Source organism: Giraffa tippelskirchi, chromosome 6 (assembly GCF_054371585.1).
Source record: "Giraffa tippelskirchi isolate mGirTip1 chromosome 6, T2T-mGirTip1v1.2.pri, whole genome shotgun sequence".
In the NCBI taxonomy this organism is placed as follows: Eukaryota; Metazoa; Chordata; class Mammalia; order Artiodactyla; family Giraffidae; genus Giraffa; species Giraffa tippelskirchi.
The window spans coordinates 1,598,589-1,625,586 of record NC_137280.1 but is presented as its reverse complement, the minus strand read 5'-3'; the positions used below and the strand labels follow the sequence as shown (position 1 = coordinate 1,625,586).

At 41.6% G+C, this 26,998-nt stretch overlaps 2 protein-coding genes and 1 long non-coding RNA gene across 6 annotated transcripts in view; 1 reads left to right on the top strand and 2 right to left on the bottom strand.

Annotated features, from left to right (window-relative positions):
* Nucleotides 1–17,442, bottom strand: part of LOC145509421 (uncharacterized) — a 132,279-nt gene extending 114,837 nt beyond the window's left edge. The window contains exons 1-3 of the mRNA XM_081498046.1: nt 17,393–17,442; nt 17,001–17,294; nt 16,108–16,314 (exon numbers count right to left, since the gene is read on the bottom strand). Of these exons, the coding sequence (XP_081354172.1) occupies nt 16,108–16,314; nt 17,001–17,294; nt 17,393–17,442 (551 nt within the window). The remainder of the gene's footprint in view (nt 1–16,107; nt 16,315–17,000; nt 17,295–17,392) is intronic.
* SNX16 (sorting nexin 16) overlaps nt 16,310–26,998 on the top strand; it is a 34,657-nt gene continuing 23,968 nt past the window's right edge. Inside the window, exons 1-4 of one of the 4 annotated variants that reach the window (XM_081504902.1) lie at nt 16,310–16,393; nt 18,331–18,596; nt 18,672–18,805; nt 25,909–25,995. In XM_081504902.1, coding sequence (XP_081361028.1) covers nt 18,431–18,596; nt 18,672–18,805; nt 25,909–25,995 — 387 coding nt within the window. In that variant the 5' untranslated portion in view covers nt 16,310–16,393; nt 18,331–18,430. Of the gene's footprint in view, nt 16,394–16,560; nt 16,660–16,692; nt 16,827–18,330; nt 18,806–24,240; nt 24,277–25,908; nt 25,996–26,998 lie in introns of those variants that run through there. The other 3 variants (XM_081504898.1, XM_081504899.1, XM_081504901.1) reach the window with 3 other exon arrangements.
* Nucleotides 18,329–26,049, bottom strand: LOC145511495 (uncharacterized). Its single transcript, XR_014057898.1, has 2 exons — nt 24,873–26,049; nt 18,329–19,721 (listed from the first exon to the last, which is right to left on the bottom strand). It is a non-coding gene; the product is annotated as an uncharacterized LOC145511495 (long non-coding RNA).

Sequence of the window (26,998 nt, the reverse complement as noted above, 5' to 3'; positions counted from 1 at the left end):
GTTCAGTCACTCACTAATAGGTAACCAGGACAGGCACTGAACTCATCACTAGGAAGACCCAGCTTCTTCCTTCAAAGAGGAGTACAGCCAAGTACACAGGTAGGTCACGGTACACAGTGTGACCTACCGAGAAAAGCTGTGGACTTTGGAGTCCAGCAGTCCCGAGTCTAGTCCTGGTTACTGCCAAACACCTCCCTGAGCTCTGTTTCTTCACCCGGAAAATCCAGGTGAATAATAACCCTTGCCTTCAAAGGGCCGCTCTACACCCTAGCAAGTCACCTCCCTGCCTTGCGTCTCACCTGTTTCTTCTGGATGCCAGAGACAGAGGAATCTGTCTGAAATGCAAATGTCATCCTGGGACCGTCTGTCTGTCTTCCCACTGCCCACTCCCAAGAGGAAACTCCTCTGTTTCCCACCCTTGCTTTCAAGGCCCTCTGGGACCTGGTCCTCCACCTTCCTGGCCTCATCATGAACCTTCCCTGACTCTATGCTCTGAGACATCTGTTCTCTGAACTTTCTCTTCCTGCACTTCCTTCCGAAATCCAGAGAATTGCCAGTCCAGTCTCTGTGTGGTGTCCCAGCCACAGAAACATGAGCCTTAAGTCCAGAAGCCGAAGGACAGGGTAGGTCTTAACCGTGACGTTCTTAAAGAGGTGACCCAGGACTTTCACACAGAATTTCACAGAACGCTGCCTAGGCATTACCCTTACACACGTTTTTCCCCGAGGGTTTTCCATGACCTCTGAAGCTGGCAAAGGTCTTCCTCCCCGGGGGGCTCCCCCTCCACTCCATCCCACCCCCACCACGGGCACTCTTGGTCCCCATCCTGGCACTCAGGCCCACTGGCTTAGGGAGTCCATCCTAGGATGGCGGACGGCAGCCAGACAGCCCAGCGATTCAGAGCCCGAGAATTCCCTCAAGTCCTCAGAAAGGAAGCACCCATGAAACTTCCTGGGAAGGGCAGTCACAACTACCCTCTTGGTTGCTTTAATTATTTTTGAAAAATCAGGCTATTACCATATTACACGAAAGACCTAAGAAGCAAGATTGACTCCTCTAAGGTCTAGGGTACATGGAAAATTGTACGTATTCACACACTCATAATGTTTTGCCCCCAAGACACTTGGCTCGACCATGCTGGTTTTTACTACCCGATCTTAGAAAGTACTATCCTGCTTAGAACGTCTTCCTCCCTCACTTCCAATCCCCATTCCCTTCTCCTGCCTAACTTTTAATAATCCTTCAGGTCTGACCTTATTAATAGATGCTATTTCCTCCAGGAAGTCCTCACTGATGGCCCACTCCGCAGCCTGGGTTGGCCCACCTCCTCTGTATGAACTGTCTACCCAATTATGGTGCTTGCTATGCTGTATTCTAATAGCCTGTTTGGTCTGCCGCCTTAGAACTATACTGAAAACGCCATGAGGGCAGTAACTAATTCTGATTTAATTACCATTGTATCTCTTGGTCCAGAGCATGGTAACCATAAGTGTTCATTAAATATGTATTGGTGAAAAAGAATAAATGGGACAACACATGTAAACTGACTGTCACTATCAACGACCTGACACTTTCACCCCAACTCCAGGAACAGTGCCCCTTTCTTCCTTATGCTGCCAGGTGCGCTGCTGAGAGAGCCATCCTGCCATCCAGAACACGCTCCTGTTTATTTATGTACATGCCTATCTCTATCTAACCGCTAAATCAAGTTGGCCAGCATTAAGTGTTTACTTTTAAATGGCTGGCACTTGGCACTGTGCTTCACACACACAAAGTACTCTGGAAATGTGGGCTGACTGAATGAAGGGGGAGACAAATATGAAAACAATTCCAGTGCAGTGTGATCAAGGCCGAAATTTACACGAGGGACAAGTGGAAGCACACAGGAAGAAATGCCGACTAAGCGTGGGAAACTCATGAGAAAACACATGAAAGGTTTAAAACGTGAGCTCTATGAACAGAATCTTTCAAAGAGAGAGAAGGAACAGCGCAGACCAAGGAAGGGAGACATGTCACATTTATAACAAGTGCTTCATCCAATATATGGACTAAAAAGAGAGAAAAAGAAAATCAAAAACAAGGAGATTAGAGAGGCAGGCAGCAGCCAGATCACAAAGTCTTTGGTGCCAGCTGTCAAGCAAAAGAGTTTTGCATTTTATCTCTTAAGCGATGAGTGATAATAAAAGAATCTGAACAGGTGAATTAGGATGCATATAGATCTATGTTCCAAAATTCTAAATCTAGTAGCAAAAGAGGAGAATGAAAGTCTGGTGCCAAAAATACCAATGTGGAGTCAATTGTCTCAGTCCAGGGCAATATATATGGATGCCCAGAGGAAGGTATTTATAGTGATAAGTGAAGAGAAAACAGTTTTGAAAGATATTTTTAGAAACAACTAACAGACTACTTCTGACAGGGTGGAAGGAACAGAGAAATGAAAATCTGGGACAATGTTTAAGTTTTTGCTTCAAGTTATCTGGCTGGTGAAAATACTGTCACCAATGAAAGTAGAGAGGATGGAGATACTGGTCTTAAAGCGCTTATGGAACATTCAAGTAGAAATTCAACCAGCTTCAAGGACTAAGCCCAAGTGGAATGTTCCTCCCTTTTTTGTTCACTTCTAGAAAAGAAAAACCAGGGGGTGAGGGTCAGCTTTACCATTTTTTCCAGCTGGACTATTAACAACAGGCAAACACTCCTCATCACTCAGCAGACACAATGAATCTTGCTTAATTAATCCCAATTAATCTTGCTTCATCAATAAGGAAAATTATTATCTCAGACCACGTCAAAACCAGAAGCAGTGCAGACTTCAGGGACAGCAAAGTCAAAGGTGCTGTGACATCATCAGGATGCTTACCCTGCTTCACTACCCTGCCATCCCCATACTGGCTCCATTCCAAAGTGATTCCCTTGCAGTTGCAAGATGACAGGTAATGGTAGTCAGGACTCTGCACTTCCTTGTTCATAGCCAACTGCAGAGAAGAAGAGAATATTTCCCCTCAAGTTGTTGTTGTTCTGTCGCTCAGTCATGTCTGACTCTTTGCGACCCCATGGACTGCAGCACACCAGGCTTCCCTGTTCTCCACTATTCCCCAGAACCTGCTCAAACTCATGTCCATTGGGTCGGTGATGCCATCCAACCATCTCATCCTCTGTCATCCCCTTCTCCTCCTGCCTTCAATCCTTCCTAGCCTCAGGGTCTTTTCCAATGAGTCAGTTCTTCCCATCAGGTGGCCGAAGTATTGGAGCTCCAACTTCAGCATCAGTCCTTCCAATGTATATTCAGAACTGATTTCCTTTAGGATGGACTGGTTGGATCTCCTTGCAGTCCAAGGGACTCTTAAGAGTCTTCCCCAGCACAATTCAAAAACATAAATTCTTCAGAATTGAAAGAGACACGTGTACCCCAATGTTCATCGCAGCACTGTTTACAATAGCTGGGACATGGAAGCAACCTAGATGTCCATCGGCAGACAAATGGATAAGGAAGCTGTGGTACATATACACAATGGAATATTACTTAGCTATTAAAAACAATGCATTTGAATCAATTCTAATGAGGTGGATGAAACTGGAGCCTATTATACAGAGTGAAGTAAGTCAGAAAGAAAAACACCAATACAGTATACTAACGCATATATGTGGAATTTAGAAAGATGGTAATGATGACCCTATATGTGAAACAGCAAAAGAGACACAGATGTAAAGAACAGACTTTTGAACTCTGTGGGAGAAGGCGAGAGTGGGATGATCTGAGAGGATAGCACTGAAACATGTATATTACCATATGTGAAATAGATCACCAGTCTAAGTTCAATGTATGAAACAGGGCACTCAAAGCCGGTGCACTGGGAGGACCCGGGGGAGGGGATGGGGAGGGAAGTGAGAGAGGGGTTCAGGATGGGGGACACATGTATGCCCATGGCTTATACGTGTCAATGTATGGCAAAACCACTACAATATTGTAAAGTAATTAGCCTCCAATTAAAATTAATTAATTAATTTTAAAAGAAATATTCAAGGCTGGTTTCTTTTAGGATTAACTGGTTTGATCTCCTTGCTGTCCAAGGGACTCTCAAGAGTCTCCTCTAGCATCACAGTTCAAAGGCATCAACTCCCCTCCCTCAGTTTAAATCATTCCTTTTTCTTGGCCTTTCTCTTCACCCTCCTCTTCACTTGCTTATGTAGCAAGCAGCTCAAAAGTGGTCCTGTCAAATTTAACACATTACTGACTGGGGGGTTTTTGAGGAAATGAACAGCTGTGGCTGGAGATTGGTTATACAGCAAATACTGAAACATCCCAGTCACTACTGTTTGGGTAACAAAAGATGCACTAATATTTCTACAGTCAATAAGTTGGTAGGAAAAAAGAAAAACTTGAAGGATATTGACTAGCTTACAGAACTTTGAAATCCTTAGGGGCATTGCATGCATGTATGCTAAGTTGCTCAGTTGTATCCAACTCTTTGTGACCCTGTGGACCATAGCCCGCCAGGCTCCTCTGCCCATGGGATTCTCCAGGCAAGAACACCGGAGTGGGTTGCAGGAACAAATCATGGTTGGTCACTCAGTCATATCCGACTCCTTGCAACGCCATGGACTATAGTTCACCAGGATCCTCTGTCCACAGGATTCTCCAGGTAAGAATGCTGGAGTGGGTTGCCATTTTCCTACTCGAGGGCAGCTTCCTGACCCAGGGATCAAACTCACACCTCCTGCATCTCCTGCACTGGATTCTTTGCCACTGCGCCACCTGGGAAGGCCAAGCCCAAAACCAAACCATATAATGAGTCTTGTGAGCAGGCTGCTGACTCTGAGCATTAGACCCTGTACTTCAATCAACACAGCAGGCGTGGGAAGATTCCTCTGATTGGTAATGCTGAGGGCATGTTCTATACCCTAGCTGGAATGAGGCTGAGAAAGCAAGGATACGGCAATCTAGAATTTGAGAGTGGAAAGTGGGTCTGACCTTTCACCAAGATTCACAGGGCAGAAATCCCCTAGACGCAGAGAGACACTCAGAGAGTTGGCATCCGATGGGGTCCCCTGCAGAGCTGTTACGGGGAGCTGCGGCCAACTCAGACACCCATATGGATGGTGCTCCCTGGGGAAAAGAGGACTCAGTGAACAAAACTCAAAGGGTGTGCCCGACAAACTCTGTAACACTTGGGGACTCAAGCAAAAGTGAAAGTTCTCCATTTCAGCTGGCAGCAGACTGCTGCCCGGTGGGTCTCCCGTTCGGCCGGGGCAGGGAGCCCTACTGGGAGTCCTCCAGCTAGTGTCTGTGTAAGAGCTTGACTCAAGTGACACTGAATGTCTCACCTCTGTTCATGGAAATGCTACTGCGGAGCTGTCAATACAAGCATGATCCTGCCAGCGGCAAAAGCAGTGACAGCAGCTCACCCAGCCATGGTGACAAGGGAGTAATAACCGAAACGGAGTCCCTGGAGCAAAGATGTCTCTTGGGGACTTTAAGGATGAGCAGAAAAGGGAAAAGTGACACGAGACCAGAATTCCTTAAAATGAAATGGGAGCTTGAAACTAGCAAGATTGGGATGTTAACGTTAAAATTCAGTGTGTCAGAAACACATGGATCACATATGAAACTGGAGAAACAGCTGGCATCTTATTTCCTGGATCCAGAGTTCTTAGGAAAAGGAAAAAGGAGTGCTCTAGCTAAGTGGTTTCCTGTTCCCTCCTACAGAACACGTGAGGCAGCCTTCCTGGAATGCTCTGCCTACACCCTCAGGTTTGCAAAGCTGTTTTCTTCTGGACATCCAAATCTCAGCAGTCAAGACACATTTTCAGAGAGGTCTGCTTCGATGCCCCAGTGGATAACTGCTGCACCTTTCCCTGCCCCAGCGACTCTGATCATATGACTCTTACTTTATTGTCTTCAAAGAATATAAACCTAGATAAATTCTCAACACTTAGTTCTTGTTACGTTTATTGTCTGTCCCCACGTAAACATTTACCAAATGTGAACTCCATGAGAAGAGTGGTTTTCCATATGTTGCTACTGATAAATTCCTAGAGGCTTAGAACAATAACTGGAACATATGGTAGGCAGGCAACAAAGATCTATCAAATGAAGAGGAAGAGCTGGCTCCTCAGAGTTAAGGCTATTTAGTATCACATAAAAATTAAAACTGCAGGTCTGTCTTTATTTCAATTCAAACAACTTTGTCTCTCATTATTAAAAAATCTCTATATAAAATCCTCTACACCTTTTCTACCTAGGATACTCCTCTTCCCAACTACACCCCCTCACTTCCTGTCCAGACACATACTTGACCTGCTTAATTCCTTCCCAACCCTTCTGGTCCATCCAATCTTTCAACAAGGAAGACGAGAGAAGCAAGGGCTCAGAACCAATATAAACAGCAAATGACAGCAACAGGAAAGCATCTGAGGACAGGACAGGCACGGGAGAACATCAGTCTATCAAGACAAATCATTTCAGGAGCCAAACCCAGGATGCATGAATTATACTACAGCTGGGTAAGAGTCAAAGGGAAAGGTAAAAGAAATGAAATCATTTGGGTCAACTACCACAGCGTTAAATGAAGTGAGACCCCAAGCGTTTCTAGAACTAAGTCTAAAGACTTCGCTTTCAATCTCTGTCTTGCCAAGTATGGCCTCTGAGGGTCAAGGCTTCAACCCGTGAGATGACAGAGAGAGGATGGTGGAGGAGAAATCTGAGCGTGGGCTTCTGAGGCAGACAGAACCAGGCTTGAGTTCTTTAACCTTTCCAAACAAGGCTGTTGTTGTGGCTTAGTAGCTGAGTCATGTCTGACTCTGCAACCCCATGGACTATAACCCACCAGGTTCCTCTGTCCATGGGCCTTCCCAGGCAAGAATATTGGAATGGGTTGCCATTTCCTTCCCCTCCAAACAAGATAATTTCTCAGAGAATAACTTTTCATATATAAAGAGCTGCTGTTTGGCCTCTTAAGAGACTCAGTCTGGAAAGAATCAATCATAACAACAGTATCTGACTCATGGGATTATTTTGAGGGTTAAATAAGTTCATGTACATAAAATAAATAGTGCAGATCTCTGCTCATAGTTAACTACTATTCAGTCATTCATTCAACAAATATCTATACACATTACTATCATACTGTCTACCCTCTTAAAGTAGTTGAGCTATCCAGTTGGCCCCAGATAATATCTATTGTTCCTTTTGCCAGGTACTGTACTAAGCACTTACCAACCAAGATCAATTTTTTTTTTCACAACAACCCTATGAGGAAGGACTATTATTGTCACACATTACAGATGAAAAAAAGCTGGAAGTAATCCAAACAAAAGACCACGGGTAACCCAGATAATTTAAGCCCTCACTGAAGAAGTTAATACCTCACCTGAAAGATGAGCAGGAATCTTGGTGTCGATGGACCAGAGACTTGCTACTTCTTCCAATGCTATAGTTTTTCCTTGAATACATTTTTTGTCTTTTTTGGAAGGATCTCTTGCTCAGTGGGATGTTGAAACCTGGCCCTAGGACCTCAGAATCCCTTCTCTATGTTTATCCCAGGAACTGCAGCATACCCCAAACTTAATTAACACGAAGACTTAAAAGAACAAGAACACCTGATTCGTTGGTCTGTTTAATTTCAATAGTTCAGCTTTTTTTTGCATTTCATTTGATTTTTGCTCTGCCTAATGCACTTTATAGATCTGAACCAGGCTGTGATGTTTGTTTCAGTATCTCCTTAAGGTTTCAAATGATACTCATAAACTCATAAAACATTAGATCTGAAGTGGACCTTAGAGATATCTATCTAATGCAGTGATTGACAAATTACTCTGTGCAAATGAAGGGATCCTTTCTCTTTAAGCAGAGTTGTTTCACTTTGTTTCACAGACTAAATTTCCCTTTACTGTTTCTTTGAAACCAAATTCCACTGAGAATGTGTGCATGTATTTTTGCTTGTTTCTATTAAACTACCAAGTTGATCCAATAAGAAAACTGTAGTCGCCCGTTTTCATTCATGTACTCGATTTAGCCACAGCGTATGCTGGAGGTTCTGTGAGCCAGTGAAGAAGAAAAAGATACGATCTCTGCCTCAAAGAGCACATGTTGTAGTCAGAAAGGCAGTCATACAGCAATACCCACATTCAACGGGACCAAGGCCACAACCGAAGCTTAAAGAAGGGACTGTGAGAACATGGTGGAGAGGGAGTCAGAGCAGCCTTTGGAGAGATTGGCACCTAAAGCTGAGTCTCAGCAATGGGATGAGAGAAGCAGAATTCCAGGCAGAAGCTGTACGAAAAGCTAGCAAACAGAAAAATGAAAAGCTTAGAATGGAAAATAATTATTGATATAGCTGGACTTTGAGATTCATTGCATATGATAGGTACTCAATAAATAGCTGGTGAATTAATTAACTAATTAATACATCTAGAGGAAATAGACCATAAAAGAGATAAAAGTCATTACATGAAGGGGCTCATGGACCTACTCAAAAATTTAGATTTTATTCTCTAAAGCAGGAGTGGAAAACGCGTAAGTCTAGAAGAATATTATAGGAAATGTATACCAGTAAGACGAGCCAGGTATTTTAAAAAGTACTTATTATGGAGCCCATGCCCAAAGTACCTGCCTTAGTCAGGTACCATATAGGGTCAGTACATGGACGTCCAATACACAGTCCTGGCCCTTATGCTGTACATTTAATGAAAGTGAAAGCGTTAGTTGCTCAGTCATATTCGACTCTTTGCAGCCACATGGACTGAAGCCCACCAGGCTCTTCTGTCCATGGGATTCTCCAGGCAAGAACACTGGAGTGGGTTGCCGTTTCCTTCTCCAGGGGATCTTCTCAACCCAGGGATCAAACCCGGGTCTCCTGCATTGCAGGAGGATTCTTCACCATCTGAGCTACCAGGGAAATCCTCACAAATAATGCAATGACTGCCTCCACTCATGTACCAAATACAAGGCGCTCACAGAGGCTTGTATAAGTGCTTACTTAACTCCATCTGAAGAAAGCAGGAAGATATTACTAATGAAGTTATATCTGAGATGGACTTGAGGGATGAGTAGGAGCTCATATCTCTATCTCCAGCTACATTCAAAGGCCCTTCGATTCAATCAGGCTGTCCTCAGGGTCTCACAACACTCCACACAGTTATGCCCTTTCTCGAGTTTTTCACTTTGCCCAGTGTGCTCTGCCTGGTGGCTCAGACCATAGAGAGTCTGCCCGTAATGCAGGAGATCCAGGTTCGATCCTTGGATCAGGATGATCCCCTGGAGAAGCAAATGGCAACCCACTCCAGTATTCTTGCCTGGAGAATCCCATGGATGGAGGAGCCTGGTAGGTTACAGTCCGTGGGGGTCACAGAGTCGGACACAACTGAGCGACTTCACTTTCATTTTCGTTTTTTGCCCTGCCTACATCCTTTACTTATTCAATTCCTAGCAACCCTTTAAGCCCAATGTAGGTCCTCTTCACGCACAAAATCCAGGCATCAAATATTAACTGAGAATGTACCAAGGGCAAGACACTATCGGAAGGGTGACAGGCATTTAGGACACAAATGCAAAGTGCTCAGAAAAGGGCGTCTTACCATCCCGGATCAGAAGCTTACCAGTTTGAGAACCAAGAGTTCATGGGCAATGGAACTGATTACGAGCAGATCTTTTAGCTTCTGTTTTCCTCAGGTTTTGAGGAAATGGAAGAGTCATTTTAGAGTCTTGGCTCTAAAATGGAGACTTATCTTAAAGATCATTATGGTCCCTTTCAGTCCGAAGACTAACTGTGATTTTGTGAAGCAACTTGGTCTCTTTGTTATATTTCCAGTAGGATTTTCACACATGCTTTCAAAGTCTTTCTTATGTAACAGGAGTAGAAAATCAGAAATCCATGCTAGTAGTATGAAAGGCTCTTCTCTGAGCCATTATAAATGCCATATAATTCCTACCCTGGATTTAGGACATTCCACAGGTCACAAATTCACTGTAATAAAGTTGGCTATCATGTTGCTCCATTGCTACTTTGGTCACCTCCTGTTACTCTAAGAACAGACTACCTACAGTTCTTTTTCTGAACTCTTGAAATTTCATGACAGGGAGAAAACAGAGGGCAGGTGGAGTTCAGATCCTGACTATTAAGATTATAGAAACACTGCCTATGGAAAACAGGGAATCCATGCAATTATACCAAAGTAATGACTGCAGCCAAGAAACCAGAAGACAACTGCTTCTTGGCAGGAAAGTGATGACAGACCTAGACAGTGTGTAGAAAAGCGGAGACATTACTCTGCCAATAAAGGTCCGTACAGTCAAGGATATGGTTACCCCAGTGGTCACGTACGGTCGTGAGAGCTGGACCATAAAGAAGGCAGAAAACCAAAGAACTGATGCCTTCAAACTGTGGTGCTGGAGAAGACTCCTGAAAGTCCCTTGAACGGTAAGATCAGGCCAGTCAATCTTAAGGGAGATCAACCCTGAATATTCACCAGAAGGACTGATACTGAAGATGAAGCTCCAGGATTTTGGTCATCTGATGTGAACAGACGACTCACTGGAAAAGTCCCTGATTCTGGGAAAGATTGAGGGCAGAAGAAGAGGGCGTCAGAGGATGAGATGGCTGGACGGCATCACTGATACAATGGACATGAACTTGGGCAAACTCCAGGAGACGGTGAGGGACAGGGAGGCCTGGTGTGCTGCAGTCCAAGAAGTCGCAAGGAGTCGGACACAGCTGGGCGACTGAACAACAACAATACTTGGAAAAGAGTCATTTTATGTTATTTCAGTTATTTCAAATCATTGATAAGGGATTGTTTCTATTTTATCAACTTTCACTTTGCGCATTCAGTTTGTCTCATTTCAATGTGCCGTATTAGTTGTACTCTCAGTTATAAGCAAAATAACCAACTCCAGCTAGATTTAAGTAAAAAGCAAATCTACTGGAAGAACATTAAGGTAGTCATGAACTCCAAAAAAAGTGGATAATGGGGAAGAATCAGACCAACTCCAGGGACCTCAGCCGTGGGGCTTTATGGACCTCCACACAAAATTTCCTTTATCTGACTTTAGCTCCTGTGACTTCCAGTCTGTATGCTCACCTTCCCACAAGAGAGAAGAAGAGAGTATCATTTGGACATAACTGGGTCAAAAGTCCTGTTCAGACACAATCAATTATGACAAAAAAGACTTTTGTTATAAGAGTAACATATTATGAACATGGCCATGAGGACCCATCCTTGTAGAAGAGGGACAAACTTCAGAGAAGGAGGAAATGTTGGGATCTAAGAAGCTACCTCAAGAGATGTCTGCCTATTTGCACATACTTTATTCTGCTGTGTTTTTTCTTACCTTCATTCTCCCTCCCCCTTAAACTCTCTACCCCTATGTACCAATATCTACATATCATTGTATAAAATGATACCTTGAGCGGGCTCCATATGTCCTGCTATGTGTATATGTTTTATACAAAATTAAAATGATGAAAGGGAAGAAAAAGAGTCTTCTGTTACTTTAAAAATCAAAATGAATGCAATTGAATTTGATTGTGTGCACTGTATAAATGCATCATAGCTCAAATTAAATATTCCATACACAGACACTAGCCATTAGATGCTATCTGTGTTAATATAACTTTTATTTTGACAATCGCCGATATTCTTTCTTGATTGTTAAGGATGTCCTAGAGCTCAGAAATAAACCCATATGCATATGGCCAATTAATTTACAACAAAGGAGCCAAGAATATTGTTACTGTTGTTTTTCCGTCACTAAGTCATGTCCAACTCTTTGCGACCCCATGGACTGCAGTACATCAGGCTCCTCAGTCTCCACTATCTCCCAGAGTTCACTCAAATGCATGTCTATCGAATCGGTGATGCTGTCTAACCATGGACTCCTCTGTCACCCCTTCTCCATTTGCCTTCAGTCTTTCCCAGCATCAGGGTCTTTTCCAGTGAGTCAGCTCTTCACATCAGGTGGCCAGAGAATTAAAGCTTCAGCTTCAGCATCAGTCCTTCCAATGAATATTCAGGGTTGATTTCCTTTAGAGTTGACTGGTTTGATCTCCTTGCAGTCCAAGGGACTCTAAAGAGTCTTCCCAGCACAATTCGAAAACATCAATTCTTCAGTGCTCAGCCTTCTTTATGGTCCAACTCTTACACCTGTACATGACTAGTGGAAAAATCATAGCTTTGACAACATGGACCTTTATCAGCAAAGTGATGTCTCTGCTTTTTAATATGCTGTCTAGGTTTGCCATAGATTTCCTTCCAAGGACCAAGCATCTTTTAATTTCATGGCTGTAGTCACTGTCCACAGTGATTTTGGAGCCTAAGAAAAAATTTATCACTGCTTCCACTTTTTCCCCTTCTATTTGCCATGAATTGATGGGATTGAATGGCATGATCTAAGTTTTTTTCATGTTGAGTTTTAAGCTGGCTTTTTCACTCTCCTCTTTCACTTTCATCAAGAAGCTCTTTGGCTCCTCCTCACTTTCTGCCATTAGAGTAGTATCATCTGCGTATCTGAGGTTGTTGATATTTCTCCTGGCAACATTGATTCCAGCTTGTGATTCATCCAGCCCAGAATTTCACATGATGTACTCTGCATAGAAGTTAAATCAGTAGGGTGACAATATACAACCCTGACATACTCCTTTTCCAATCTGGAACCAGTCACTTATTCCATGTCCAGTCGTAATTGTTGCTTTTTGACCCACATACAGGTTTCTCAGAAGACAAGTAAGGTGGTCTGGTATTCCCATCTCTTTAAGAATTTTCCACAGTTTGTTGTGATACACACAGTCAAAGGGTTTAACATAGTCAATGAGGCAAAGTAGATATTTTTCTGAAATTCTCTAGCTTTTTCCATGATCCAACAAAAGTTGGCAATTTGATCTGTGGTTCCTCTGCTTTTTCTAAATCTAACTTGTACATCTGAGAGTTCTCAGCTCATGTACTGCTGAAGCCTAGCTTGAAGGATTTTGAGGATAACCTCACTAGCATGTGAAATGAGCACAACTGTACAGTAGTTTTAACATTCTTTGACATTGCCCTTCTTTGGAATTAGATTGAAAACTGACCTTTTCCAGTCCTGTGGCCACTGCTGAGTTTTCCAAATTTGCTAACTTATTGAGTGCAGCAGTTCAACAGCATTATCTTTATGATTTTAAATAGCTCAGCTAGAATGCCATCACCTCCACTAGCTTTGTTCATAAGCCAAGAATATATAATAGGGAAAAGACAGTCTCTTCAATAAATGATGCTAGGAAAACTGTATAGCCACACGCAAAAGAATAAAACTAAACTACTATCTTACACCATCCACAAAATTAACTCAAAATGAATTAAATACTTCACTGTAAGGCCTGAAACCCTAAAAATTCTAGAAGAACACATGGACAGTAAGCTCCTCAACGTGAGTCTTGGCAATGATTTTTTGGAATCTGACTCCAAATGCAACAGAAGCAACAATAAACCAGGGGAGCTATCAAACTAAAAAGCTTGAACACAGCAAAAGAAACCATCAAAAAAAATAAAGAAAATATTTGTAAATAATATATCTGATAAGGGGTTAATATCCAAAATGTATTTTAAAAAGTTCATACAACTCAATAGCCAAAAGGCAAACAACCCAATTAAAAATGGGTAGAGGATCTAAACAGGTATTTTTCCAAAAAACACATACAAATAGCCAACAAGCACATTAAAAGATGCTCAATATCACTAATCACCAGGAAAATGCAAATCAAAACCACATGAGCCATCACTTCACACCTGTTAGAATGACTATTATCAAAAAGATAAGAAATAACAAGTTTAAGGATATGAAGAAAAGGGAACACATGCACTGCTGGTGGGAATGTAAGTTGGTGCAGCCACTGTAGAAAACAGTATGGATGTTCCTTAAAAAACTTAAAAACAGACCTATCATACGATCCAACAATTCCATTTCTGAGTATTTATCCAAAGAAAACAAAACACTAATTCAGAAAGATACAGGCACCCCCAAGTTCATTGTGGCATTATTTACAGAAGCTAACATATGGAAACAGTCTAAGTGCCCATCTATGGATGAATGGATAAGATGTGATACACACGGGAATACTCTGCAGCCATAAAAAATGAAATCCTCCCCTCTCGAACAATATGAATGGACCTTGAAGGCATTATGTTAAGTGAAATAAGTCAGACAGGGAAAAAGAAATACCATGTAATCTCACTTATTTGTAGAATTAAAAAAAAAAAACACAAAGCTCACCAATACAGAGAACAGATTAGGGTTGTCAGAGGAGGGAAGTGTAGATGAAATGAGTGAAGGGGGTCACAAGGTACAAACTTCCAGTTATAAAAAAATAAATGTCATGATGATGTAATGTACAGCATGGTAACTATAGTCAATAAAACTATATTGCATATTTAATAGTTGCTAACATAGTAAACCTTAAAAATCTTCAACATAAAAATATTGTAACTGTATGGTGACAGATGTCAACTAGACTACTATGACGATTGCTTCACAATGAGTACAAATATTAAGTCATTATGCTGCATACTTAAAACTAGTATAATTTATACTGTTAATTGGAATCTCATTGAAAATATGTTTAAGAAATGTTCAGTTCATTTTCTAAAAGTAAAATCTAGACATTCATCTATTCCAGATATTCTGGAAGACAAAGGATACATATAGTACGTATGTCCTGTATGCTCCTTTAAATAATTTGTGAAGAAAGTTCTTCTTGGACAATTTCAATGATCTTTTCTAGATCTTTCCTCTATCCCTAACTGAGGTATGTGTATACTTTGCTTCTTGAAAGTTTAATATTCCTTTGCTTCCTGGATATTAGATTATAAGATTTTCCATTTTCAAACTTATCTTTTGCTGCAGTCCTGACAAGTGAGGGAAGTATTCCAAAGCTCCTTTTTCTTTTCTACACCTTTATTAACTTACAGAACTCAAGGCTATACCTGCCACCTCTCAGCCAAGGCTGCCAAGTCTATCCTGAAAACTACCTCATGTTTTAGTCTACCATCTCTACAGAATTCTTTTTTATTTTTTAATTTTATTTATTTTTCCCACTATAGGAAGCAGCATGTGGGATCTTAGTTTCTCACCCAGGGATCGAAACTTTGTCTTCTGCACTGGAAGCACAGAGTCTTAACTACTCCACTGCCAGGGAAGTCCCTAGAATTCTCTTTTTATGTCTCATTCATACTGAAAGAGCAATATTATCAACTGAAAACCATCAATATGCCACAAGCCAGATTATCTTCCCATGTTCACTTTGAAATTACAACTATCAATTTGTCCCAGTCTTGGGACTATTCCAACGCCTTAGAACTCATGGAGTGATTTTTGTATCAAATTGCTCAAGTCTAATGATAAACAGGCCTGCAGACGGGTCTGAATTTTAGTATTTGCCTATCAAAGAACCATTATTCTGATAATCTTCAGGTCTTTAAACATGCACGTCTAACAAGCCTGTGTGCTAAGTTGTTTCAGTCCTGCCGACTCTTTGCGACCCCATGGACTGCAGCCCACGAAGCTCCTCTGTCCATAGGATTCTCCAGGCAAGAATACTGGAGTGGGTTGTCATGCCTTCCTCCACGGGACCCAGGGATAGAACCAGGGTCTCCCCACTGCAGGCATATTCTTTCCCATCTAAGACACCAAGGAAGCCCCTAACAAGCCTAATACTATATTATTTGAAGCAAAATTTCTCTCGAGATAATAAAAAATAAATAAAAAATTAAAAAAAAAAAAACACTGCCACACTGAACAATTTCAGGAGTTCTATGAAATTACTCCTCCTTGGAGGAATAGTGAGGAACAGTAGGAGGAACAGGCTGCAGTGAAGCATTTTGCGTCCCCCTTTTACAATCAGCTGTCCTCCCCTGAAACGCGGCTCTTTCTGGAAACCAGCCTGTAACCCAGTAGAACCAGCCCCGCAGGGGATGACTACGAGTCCCATGATGCAAAGCGAGCCCCGGCCCACATTGGCCGTCGTTGCTCCCGGGAATTGTAGTCTTTTCATCACCTGTCGTTCAAACCAGGGACTGTAGCCTCCATTTCTCAAAAGTTAACTGATAAAAATAAAGCTATGGGAAAGAAGGTAAAATTCTTACCACAAAACTAGGGTCCACCCAGGAGCCGAGGACCCCTGAGACCACAACTCACGCCCCTTAGGCGGGCGCCCTCGGCCTGACGTCACTTCCGGGAACGGCGGCCCAGCCCCTCCCTCCGCCTGGAGGGGATTCTGGGCCCGTGGCCCGCGCGGAGGCGGGCGGGGAGCCGCTGTTTTCGGGAAGGGGGTCACGTGAGTTCTCCGGGCGCTGTGGGTGGAGACGGAAAGCTGCCGTGAGGCAGGGTCGGAGTTAACCCTCCCGGGGCAGCGCGCCCGAACAGGCAGAGGTAGGGAGCAGGCTGAGGAGGGGAGCGCGCTGAGGTGGGGAGCGCGCTGAGGTGGGGGGCGCGCTGAGGTGGGGGGCGCGCTGAGGTGGGGAGCGGGCTGAGGTGGGGAGCGCGCTGAGGTGGGGGGCGCGCTGAGGTACGGAGCGCGCTGACGTGGGGAGCGCGCTGAGGTGGGGAGCGGGCTGAGGTGGGGAGCGGGCTGAGGTAGGTAGGGAGCGCGCTGAAGTGGGGAGTGGGCTGAGGTAGTTAGGGAGCGCGCTGAAGTGGTGAGTGGGCTGAGGAAGGGAGCGCGCTGAGGTGGGGAGTGGGCTGAGGAAGGGAGCGCGCGGCGGCTGACACCTGCGCCCCGGGGCAGGCGCGGGGACTCCCCCGGGGGGCCGGGAGTGCTACAGAGCCCTGGCAGCCGCCGACTCTGCCGCGCGCCGGGGCGGAGGTGGGCGTCTTGGGGCCCCGGGGAGCCCGGGAGCGGGGGATCGCCGTCCCCCGAGCCGAGGAGCCCTGGCCTGCGCAGACCCGATCAGACTGTCCTGGGCGGTCCCGGCTCTGCGCTGCCCGCACGCCGCGACCTCTCTCGCTCGCCGTGCTGCTCGGGCTCGGGCCACCTCACCTGCCCGCGGTCCTCCAGAGGACGGAGAGGTTCTTCTCAGAGCAGGTCGAGGCCGCGGCGCGAGTCCCGCTTGGTGTCTTACCGCCGGGCAGCGCTGAGGGCCTCGCGAGCTCAGAGGCTGTCCGGGTCCGTGTGCTCCCCGGCCCTGAGGCCTCAGGTGGTCGAGTGGCCAAAGGGCGGGGCGACCCCGCCGGCCGTCGGGAGGCTGAGAGTTCACTTTTATTTACTTCTTTGGGGGGAAGCCGTCGGGCGGAACCGAGGGGCGGTAAATCAGCAGATGGGTTTCCCGAGTCTCTGATGATGGGGAAGGGTGCCCAGAGCCACGTGCTGGGTTAGAAATGTTGTCTCCGCGTCTCTCAGCGCCTGAGCGGCTTGTCTCTTACCTTTCTCACCGGTAGAGTTGCGTAGACGTAGTTGGATAGGCAGACCCGTTGTGTGCCATTTCCCCGATCATTTCACTGCCATTTCTTAGTTTATTAACACTCTAGTGGGAAACCTTTTTTCCTGTATCGTTGTGAAATTATGAGACAAGATAAACTCCTCCTTTTGACAACAGAGCTTATGGAGTATGGGTTTTGAACATTTGTTCAGTACCTGCAGTTCATGGTGTAGCAGAATTAGGGATGGTCTGGAAACTACGAAGAACGTTTAAACTTTTAATCATTTAATCTTGTTCGATATAAGTTTAACGTTCATTGCGGTTTATTCGATTAATTTAATTTGACCACTTTTTTTTCCCCCAAATCCGTTTGATCCTGGTTTTAATAAACTGTTGCTTTAAGAACTGTTTATTATTTACCTTACAAGCTGTCTAAGTTTCTGGTTCACTGTCATTACTCTGGGTAATTTTTTAGTGTACCTGGTTAAATCAGAAGGAAATATAAATAATTTTTCTCCCTTTTGTTCCTTCCCTTTACCCTCCACTGCCTGTACGATGTGTAGTAGTGTCAGGATCATAATAAAGAGAATGAAGTTTCAGGACCATCTTTATCACTTTTCCTCTTTTCAACTCCCTTATGTCCATGACGTCAGGTTACAATGACCCTTATAGCAATACGTCACAAAGAAAGAAAGTGGGGGGAAAAGGATAACATGTAATATTAGGACCAAGAAAAAGAGTGTAGAATATTTCTGCTCTTCTCATCTTGCAAACAGGAGTTCTTAGAGGTGATATTTTGGGATTAAAGAAAGAAGTTTAGGGTGTATTTTCTTTGCAAATAAAATAATACAGTGTCACAAAATTAAAAGAAATGGATATGAGCATTTTGTTTTCTTTTGGATAATGCTCCTGATTAAAGACTAATCTTTCATGTGTTCCTCTCATTTTTAGAGAGTGAATTCCTAAGAAGAAAATAATGCATTGCTTATTACTTGTTCTCTAATTGTTCGGACTCAAAAGTGTGCAAGTTTGTTACAAAAGCCAAAAGAAGATGGCAACTCCTTATGTTCCAGTTCCTATGCCCCTAGGGAACTCTGCTTCCAGTTTTGCAACCAACAGAAACCAAAGAAGTTCTTCTTTTGGGAGCATCTCAACAAGCTCAAACTCTTCCAAAGGCCAGTTAGAAGACTCAAATATGGGTAATTTTAAACAGACCAGTGTATCTGACCAAATGGAAAGCACTTCATCTGTCTGTAGCAGTCCCCTCATTAGGACTAAATTTACCGGTGCAGATTCTTCCATTGAGTATTCTGCTAGACCAAGAGAAAGTGAAGAACAAAGTCCTGAAACAGTGGATTTGGAAGATAGACCTTCTACACCTATTATCCTGGGTTATGAGGTGATGGAAGAAAGAGCTAAATTTACTGTGAGTATTGACTTCTGCTATACATCATTAGATGAAAGATTTATTAACCTGTGTTCTAAACTTGTGTTGAATGATGTTAGCCTGCACTTGTAATTTCTTGAACACAAAAGTCTTATTGGTTTATACCTCTTAAGTTGTCATGCTGTTGGTGTACTTTTGCTTTACTTTAATGAATTTTTGCAAACCAGACACAGCTGTGAAACTAGCACACAAATCAAGAATAGACCATTACAACATCCTGAAAGCTTCCCCTCATGCTCTGTCAGTCAATACCCACTCTCCTGATGGCCTGGATTAATTTTGCCTGTTTCTGTACTTCATGTTAGTGGAATTATGGAGTATTTACTCCTGGGTATGGTCTCTTCAGCATACGTTTGTAAGATTCATCCTTGATCTTGCATGTAATTGTAGGCAACTCATTTTTCTTACTGATGTTACTCCTTTATGTGAATATACTACAGCTTATCTGTTCTACTGCTGAAGGGCATTTTGATGATTTCCAGTTTGGGTCTTTTACGGATACTACAGCTGCAAACCTGTTAGTACTTGTCCCTCAGTAAACACATGTACTCACTTATCTTTGATATAAAGTCCTCAGAATAAAGTTTCTGGATCATCTGCCTAGCTTTAGAAGATACTGATGAACAATGTACCAGAGCGGCTGTACTAACTTATATTCCTTTAAGCAGTGTATGAGAATTCTAGTTATTCCACCCCTTCCCAACATGTAGTTGGTTTTTTTGGTTTTTTTTTTTTAGCTTTTGTAGTGAATAGAATGATACATTGTGGTTTTAATTTGCCTTTTAGACTTTTTTTTTTTTTTTGCCATTTGAGTATTCTCTTTTCTGAAATGTCTGTTCAAGACTTTTGTTCATTTTTCTTTTGGAAGGTCTTTTCCACTTTGATTTATAGTTTCCTGTGCATTTTGGACATAAGTCCTTTTTCAGAACATGTGTTGTGACTATTCTCTCTCACTCTGTGATTTGCCTTCCTTGACTGGAAAAGATCAATTTTCATTCCAATCCCAAAGAAAGGCAATACCAAAGAATGCTCAAACTACCGCACAATTGCACTCGTCTCACACGCTAGTAAAGTAATGCTCAAAATTCTCCAAGCCAGGCTTCAACAATACGTGAACCGTGAACTTCCAGATATTCAAGCTGGTTTTAGAAAAGGCAGAGGAACCAGAGATCAAATTGCCAACATCTGCTGGATCATCGAAAAAGCAAGAGAGTACCAGAAAAACATCTATTTCTGCTTCATTGACTATGCCAAAGCCTTTGACTGTGTGGATCACAATAAACTGTGGAAAATTCTGAAAGAGATGGGAATACCAGACCACCTGACATGCCTCTTGAGAAACCTGTATGTAGGTCAGGAAGCAACAGTTAGAACTGGACATGGAACAACACATTGGTTCCAAATAGGAAAAGGAGTACGTCAAGGCTGTATGTTGTCACCCTACTTATTTAACTTTATATGCAGAATACATCATGAGAAACACTGGGCTGGATGAAGCACAAGCTGGAATCAAGATTGCCAGGAGAAATATCAATCACCTCAGATATGCAGATGACACCACCCTTATGGCAGAAAGTGAAGAAGATCTAAAGAACCTCTTGATGAAAGTGGAGGGTGAAAAAGTTGGTTTAAAGCTCAACATTCAGAAAACTAAGATCATGGCATCCGGTCCGATCACTGCATGGCAGATAGATGGGGAAACAGTGGCAACAGTGGCTGACTTTATTTTTCTGGGCACCAAAATCACTGCAGATGGTAACTGCAGCCATGAAATTAAAAGACGCTTACTCCTTGGAAGGAAGGTTATGACCAGCCTAGATAGCATATTAAAAAGCAGAGACATCACTTTGCCAACAAAGGTCCGTCTAGTCAAGGCTATGGTTTTTCCAGTGGTCATGTATGGATGTGAGAGTTGGACTGTAAAGAAAGCTGAGTGCCGAAGAATTGATGCTTTTGAGCTGTGGTGTTGGAGAAGACTCTTGAGAGTCCCTTGGACTGCAAGGAGATCCAACCAGTCCATCCTAAAGGAGATCAGTTCTGGATGTTCATTGGAAGGGCTGATGTTGAATACTTTGGCCACCTGATGCGAAGAGCTGACTCATTGGAAAAGACCCTGATGCTGGGAAGGATCAGGGGCAGGAGGAGAAGGGGACGACAGAGGATGAGGTGGCTGGATGGCATCACCAACTCAATGGACATGGGTTTGGGTGGACTTAGGGAGTTGGTGATGGACAGGGAGGCCTGGTGTGCTGCGGTTCATGGGGTCGCAAAGAGTCAGACACGACTGAGCGACTGAACTGAACTGAATGGTTCATTCGATAATCAAGAGTTCTTAGTTTTAATATAGTCCAACACATTAAATTTTTTTTACAGTTAGCCGTTTTTAAAATCTGCCTCCTCCTAGGATACAAGTATGTTGTCCTGTGTTTTCTTCTAAAAGCTTTATTGTTGGACCTTTCATTGTTAGAGCTATAAACTGTCTGGAATTGATTTTCGTCCGTGGTATGAAGTAAGAGTCAAGGAACATTTTTTCCTCCCTAAAATCAGGTTTTTATTGAAAAGACAACTCTATCTCCTTAGCATTTGCTTTGTTGCCTATGTCACAATCAGGTGACCATAAATGTATGGGTCTGATTCTGTGTTCCATTTTTCCCTTCTTTACTGGTTCCACCCTGTCTTAATTACTAAGGCCTGGTAGCTAAGTACTGTAGCTTTGCTGTTCCTCTTTAGGGTTGTCTTGGCCCTTTGCATTGAGATTGTATTAAATCTATCTAGGAAGAACTGACATAATTACAGTACCGAGTCTTTGAATCTACGAACCTAAACCATGTCCTTAAGTCTTTAACTTTTTTAAATAATATTTTGTAGTTTTCAGGGCAAAAGTCTTGCCTCTTTTGCTAAGATTTATTATTGGGTATGGATGTTGTTTGATATTCTCGACATCTTTTCATGTTTTCTGTTTGTTCATTGCTAGTTTAATCTATTTTGTCCTTATTATATATTACATATTTATATATCCAGTGACCTTGTTAAATCCACTTATAAGCTTTTTCTTTGAAACTATGTTTGTTCTTTCTCTTGGATCTTCTGGAAGTAATAATCGCATATTTACTTCAACATTTCATCTTGTATAGTTAATGACAGTCTGGAAGGATCTTCTAGGAAAAAGAATATTGAAATTATGAAGAGGCAATTTTTAGAGTTAAAATATTGTAAGACATGATATGGATGGCAAATCTGCATGGATCTGACTTTTTGTGAGTGATTTTTGGAAATTATAATAAATTGGTGGCTCATTTCTGTACAGTGACCTACCTTCTGTATGAAAGAAGGAGCATTCACTGAGGTAATGTGTGTGAAAAGTTTATATAAAGTCTTTCAAGACAATACAGAGGAAGAAATAAATGACATATATAAAATCAGTCATATTCACTTACTTATTAATTTAGCGTTTTTGGAGTACCTGTTATGTGCCAAGCCCTCTTCCACATGATAGTGGTACAGGAGCTCAACTGAACGTATGAAAGATAGATAAGCAATTTTATTTTTAATGTTAGTTTGTCATATAGTGATAAGTGCTATAGAGAAGAATAAAAGAGGGGAAAGAAATAGTTTCTTGAAACCAGAGTTGCAATTTAAGTGGCACTGCCAGTCATGTCCTAACAGAAGAGATGTAGCACTAAGAGAAAATGACAGAGATGGACAGGGAGGCCTGGCGTGCTGCAGTCCACTGGGTCGCAAAGAGTCAGACGCGATTGAGCCACTGAACTGAAGGGAAAATGAGCCATGACCATTCCCAGGATGTTGGTGGGGGGAGGGGGCTTCCCAGACAGGTGGTGTAACTGCCAAGACCCTCATGGCTGACAGCAGAATAATCAGTGAGGAGAGATGTAGGAACTGAGGTAACACCAAGGGAGTGTGACCCTCGGATCAAGTAGAGCACAGAAGCCTTTATAAGGCCTTTAGAGTTTCCCCATTTTGAGCTGGGAATCTCAGAAAGATTTTAAAAGGGAAAATCACATGATCTGACGTAAGCTTTTTAAAGACTTATTCTGGCTGATGAATTGAGACTAGATTCTGTGAGAGAAAAAGAAAGGCAGGAGACGGTTAGGTTCTTGCAGTAATCCGTGGGAGACATGGTGGTGTGGACCAGGCGGAGGAAGAGGTCCTAAGAAATTATCAAATTCTGTATATATTTTGAAGAGAGAGCCTTTGGATGTGGGAGATGGAGAAAGCAAAGATGATCCCAAGCTTTTCATCTAAACAATATGAAAAGTAAGGTTGCCATTTAGTTAAATGGCAGATTTTGAGGGAAAGACCAGAATTTGTTTTTGCACATGCTAGGTTTGAGACGTTAGACATCAAGTGGAAATGTCAGTTATGTGTATGTACATATGAGGGTGTACACATGTATATGTATTTTATCTCTCTTTATATATACACATAGATATATATTCACTGTTCAGTTTAGGGGAGAGGTCTAAGCTAGAGTTACAAACTTGAGAGTCTTAGGTTTGTCAAATAATTTCACCTTGGTATATTTCTTTGAATTGATCTCTTAAGAAAGTTTAGGAAAAACTGGCAAGGTCTTATATAGAGAGTGTCACGTCTTTGAAAAGTGTTTAAAAACAAAAAGTAACTGGGACAGGTGGTGAGCAGGTTCCAGAAAGAGTCATGAGCTAGACTTCTTTGGTAATATTTTGTTTCTTCCTCTTGTTACTTGGTTCATGGTATGTTTACTCTGCGAAAATCCATGAAGTTGTAAACAGAAGTTTTTGTGTTTTTGTATATGTATTTTATGATCAGCATATGTGTCTACATTTGTTTACTTAAAACAGAGACTACATAAAACAAGAGTACAAAGTAGTATACACTAAGTTTCAAATAAAGAGTAGAGACAATAACTGCTATTAGAACTTGGAGGAAGCAATGATCAGCACTGTACATAGTTTTCATTGAAAGTACTACTTAAACAAGTAGATAAGAGAGCTTTCTAGAAAAGGTAAAGCAAAAATCTCTTCTGTTTTTCCTAGAGAAAAAAAGGAGTGTTTAGAGACCACTGTGAAGGGTAGCAGTTAGAAAAGGGCTCATTTTTTAAAACAGAAAAAATAAAGTTAACATGTATTGTGTATAGTTGAAGTAATTATCATATGAAGTTGACTTTTATCATGCATCAGTTATTCACAGTCAGAAGTATTAAAGTCAGTTTATCCCTTTTTGAATTAGTAACTTCTAAAAAGAATATTTACTTTTTATCCCCTGCATGACTATTTTACATCAGGACTTTCTGGAGACTACAGGGTATCCAAATAATCTTCATCCTCACCTTTATATGTTACAAAGATAAATTATTTACTTTTTACTTCAAAACTAAAGAATCCAACCTAACCTTTCCTGATTCTCTCCCTTCAAAGCTGAAAAAGAAGTCTGTAAGAGAGAAGAATCAAATGGTAAGGATGGTCAACAATCCCTAACATAAACTGTCTCTAGATCATCCACTAGGATTATAATATGAGTCATACTTGTAATTTAAAATTTTCTAAGTTTTAGTGTTCAGTGCAGTTCAGTCGCTCAGTCGTGTCTGACACTTTGCGACCCCATGAACTGCAGCACGCCAGGCCTCCCTGTCCATCACCAACTCCCTGAGTCCACCCAAACCCGTGTCCATTGAGTCGGTGATGCCATCTAATCATCTCATCCTCTGTCATCCCCTTCTCCTCCTGCCTTCAATCTTTCTGAACATCAGGGTCTTTTCCAATGAGTCAGCTCTTCGCATCAGGTGGCCAAAATATTGGAGTTTCAGCTTCAACATCAGCCCTTCCAATGAACACCCAGGACTGATCTCCTATAGGATGGACTGGTTGGATCTTCTTGCAGTCCAAGGGACTCTCAGGAGTCTTCTCCAATACCACAGTTCAAAACCATCAATTCTTTGGCGCTCACATCCAAACACGACCACTGGAAAAACCATAGCCTTGACTAGACGGACCTTTTTTGGCAAAGTGATGTCTCTGCTTTTTAATATGCTGTCTAGGTTGGTCATAACTTTCCTTCCAAGGAGTAAGCATCTTTTAATTTCATGGTTAAAAAGAGTAAAAAGAAACTGATAAAATTATATTTAGTAATGTATTTTGTTTAATATATTTAAAGTAGATCATTTCAACATGTAACCAATATATAATCTTTTTAATGAACTATTTTTGCATCTTTTTTCATACTAAGTCTTCGAATCTGGTCTATATTACACTCACAACATGTGTCAAAGTCATATTTCAAGTATTCTGTAGCCATTTGCAGCTAGAGTGCAGCTATACAGCTACAATTGAAAGTTATTCCACACCAACTTGAAGGAAAAAAGTTTCTCTTTTTAAGAGAGTTTCACTCATTCAGTAGATAGTTATTGAGTACTTTTTGTGTGTCATGTATTTAGCTTAGCTCAAAACACTATACCAAAAACTATCAGGAGATGTTTCTCTGAGATTCAGTTGTAAATAGTATTTCCTCACAATAAATTCTAAAATTATCCTTAGGAAATATAGAATCTAACTTTTTCTTAAGTACCTTTTAAAATATTGACTTGCTTCAACCAAATTTTTCTATTCAGTAGCCTAGAAAATTGTACATAATTATAGAAATGTAAACTTTCATCTAATACCAACATTTTCTACCTTGTATTTCATCCTTGATGATTAGAACATCTAATTTATTTGAAAACTTTGCTTGGCAGTTATTGAGTTTAAAAATTAAATTGACTGTGTAAGACAGTAGTGGCTATTTTTCATATTAATTTTAGAATGTATTAGCATAAAATATATTTTAGAGGCTGATGAGTTTGTTTATTATTAGTGTGCTTCAGAAAAGCATTTTGCCTCAAATTTGTCAGTCCTGAGAAAAAAATCTTTGCTTTTGGTTCCTACATTTGATTATTTGAACATTTGATGGCCTAAATAATTTCTGAATTTTTTAACATAATAGTTGTTACCATCTGGCGTGTCAAGTAAAAGTTTTAAAATTATTTGGCTTAAATTTTAAAATATTTACATAAATGTATTTTAAAACTCTCTGTCTCACTCTCTCCATAGGTATATAAAATATTAGTAAAGAAGACCCCAGAAGAAAGCTGGGTAGTTTTTAGAAGATACACTGACTTCTCTAGGCTTAATGATAAAGTAAGTACTTTAATAAATCTAAAACTGATTTTTCAGTTTTGAATTATTATCTGTTCCTGGAGTTCTACTGTTGTTACTTGTTTTTTCTCCTTTGTTAATTATTTGAGTGAAGTCAAATCTTTGCTATTTCCTAGCAACTGTTTCACTTAATTTTAAGAGTCTGAACTCCCATCTCTACATATAACTCCCTTTTGTTGGAAACAAAAAATTATTTTTAATATTAAAAATGTGAAAACCTTAAAATTTGCAACAGAAATATAATTGATTATTTACATAATCTTAAAACTTTGAAAAGACGCATGTGTATAAGAACCCCAAAATCATATAACTGTAGAGGAATGAAGAAGAAAAATTTAGCATATTATGGTTAGTTTTCTTTGCTGTATTACAAATTATCACAAACTTTGTGGCTTAAAACACACCTGTTCGTTATTTAGAGATTTGGAGTGCTCAGCTGGGTTTGCTGCTTAGGGTCAGACAAGGTCAAAATCAAAATGTTGGCTTGACTGGCCTCTTATCTGGAGGCTCTGGGAAAGAATCAGCTTTCAGTATCATTGTTGTTGGCAGAGTTTGGTTTCTTGTGATTGTGAGACAAGGTCCCTGTTTCCTTGCTGGTTGTCAGCCAAAGGTTGTTCTTGGCCCATAGATACTATTCTTCAGCTCTTGCACATGACCCTTCCATCTTTAAAGTCAGCAAGAGCTGGTCAGGTTTTTCTTGTGCTAGAATATTTCTGACTTTCTCTTTAGTCACCAGCCAGGAAGAAGCTTTACCTTTTTAGAGCTCAAGTGATAAGATTAGGCTCATGTAAATAGTTTTCCTGTCTTAAGGTCAACTCAATAGTAACCCTAATTGCATGTACAAAATCTTTTTTGCTGTGTAACAAGGAAACACAGAGGCTACTCCAGGGGCAAAGGTCATGGGGCCATCTAGAATTCACATGTGCCCACGGCACATGTGAAACAGACAAAGAAGATAATAAACCTCAGTACATTAAGCACCCTT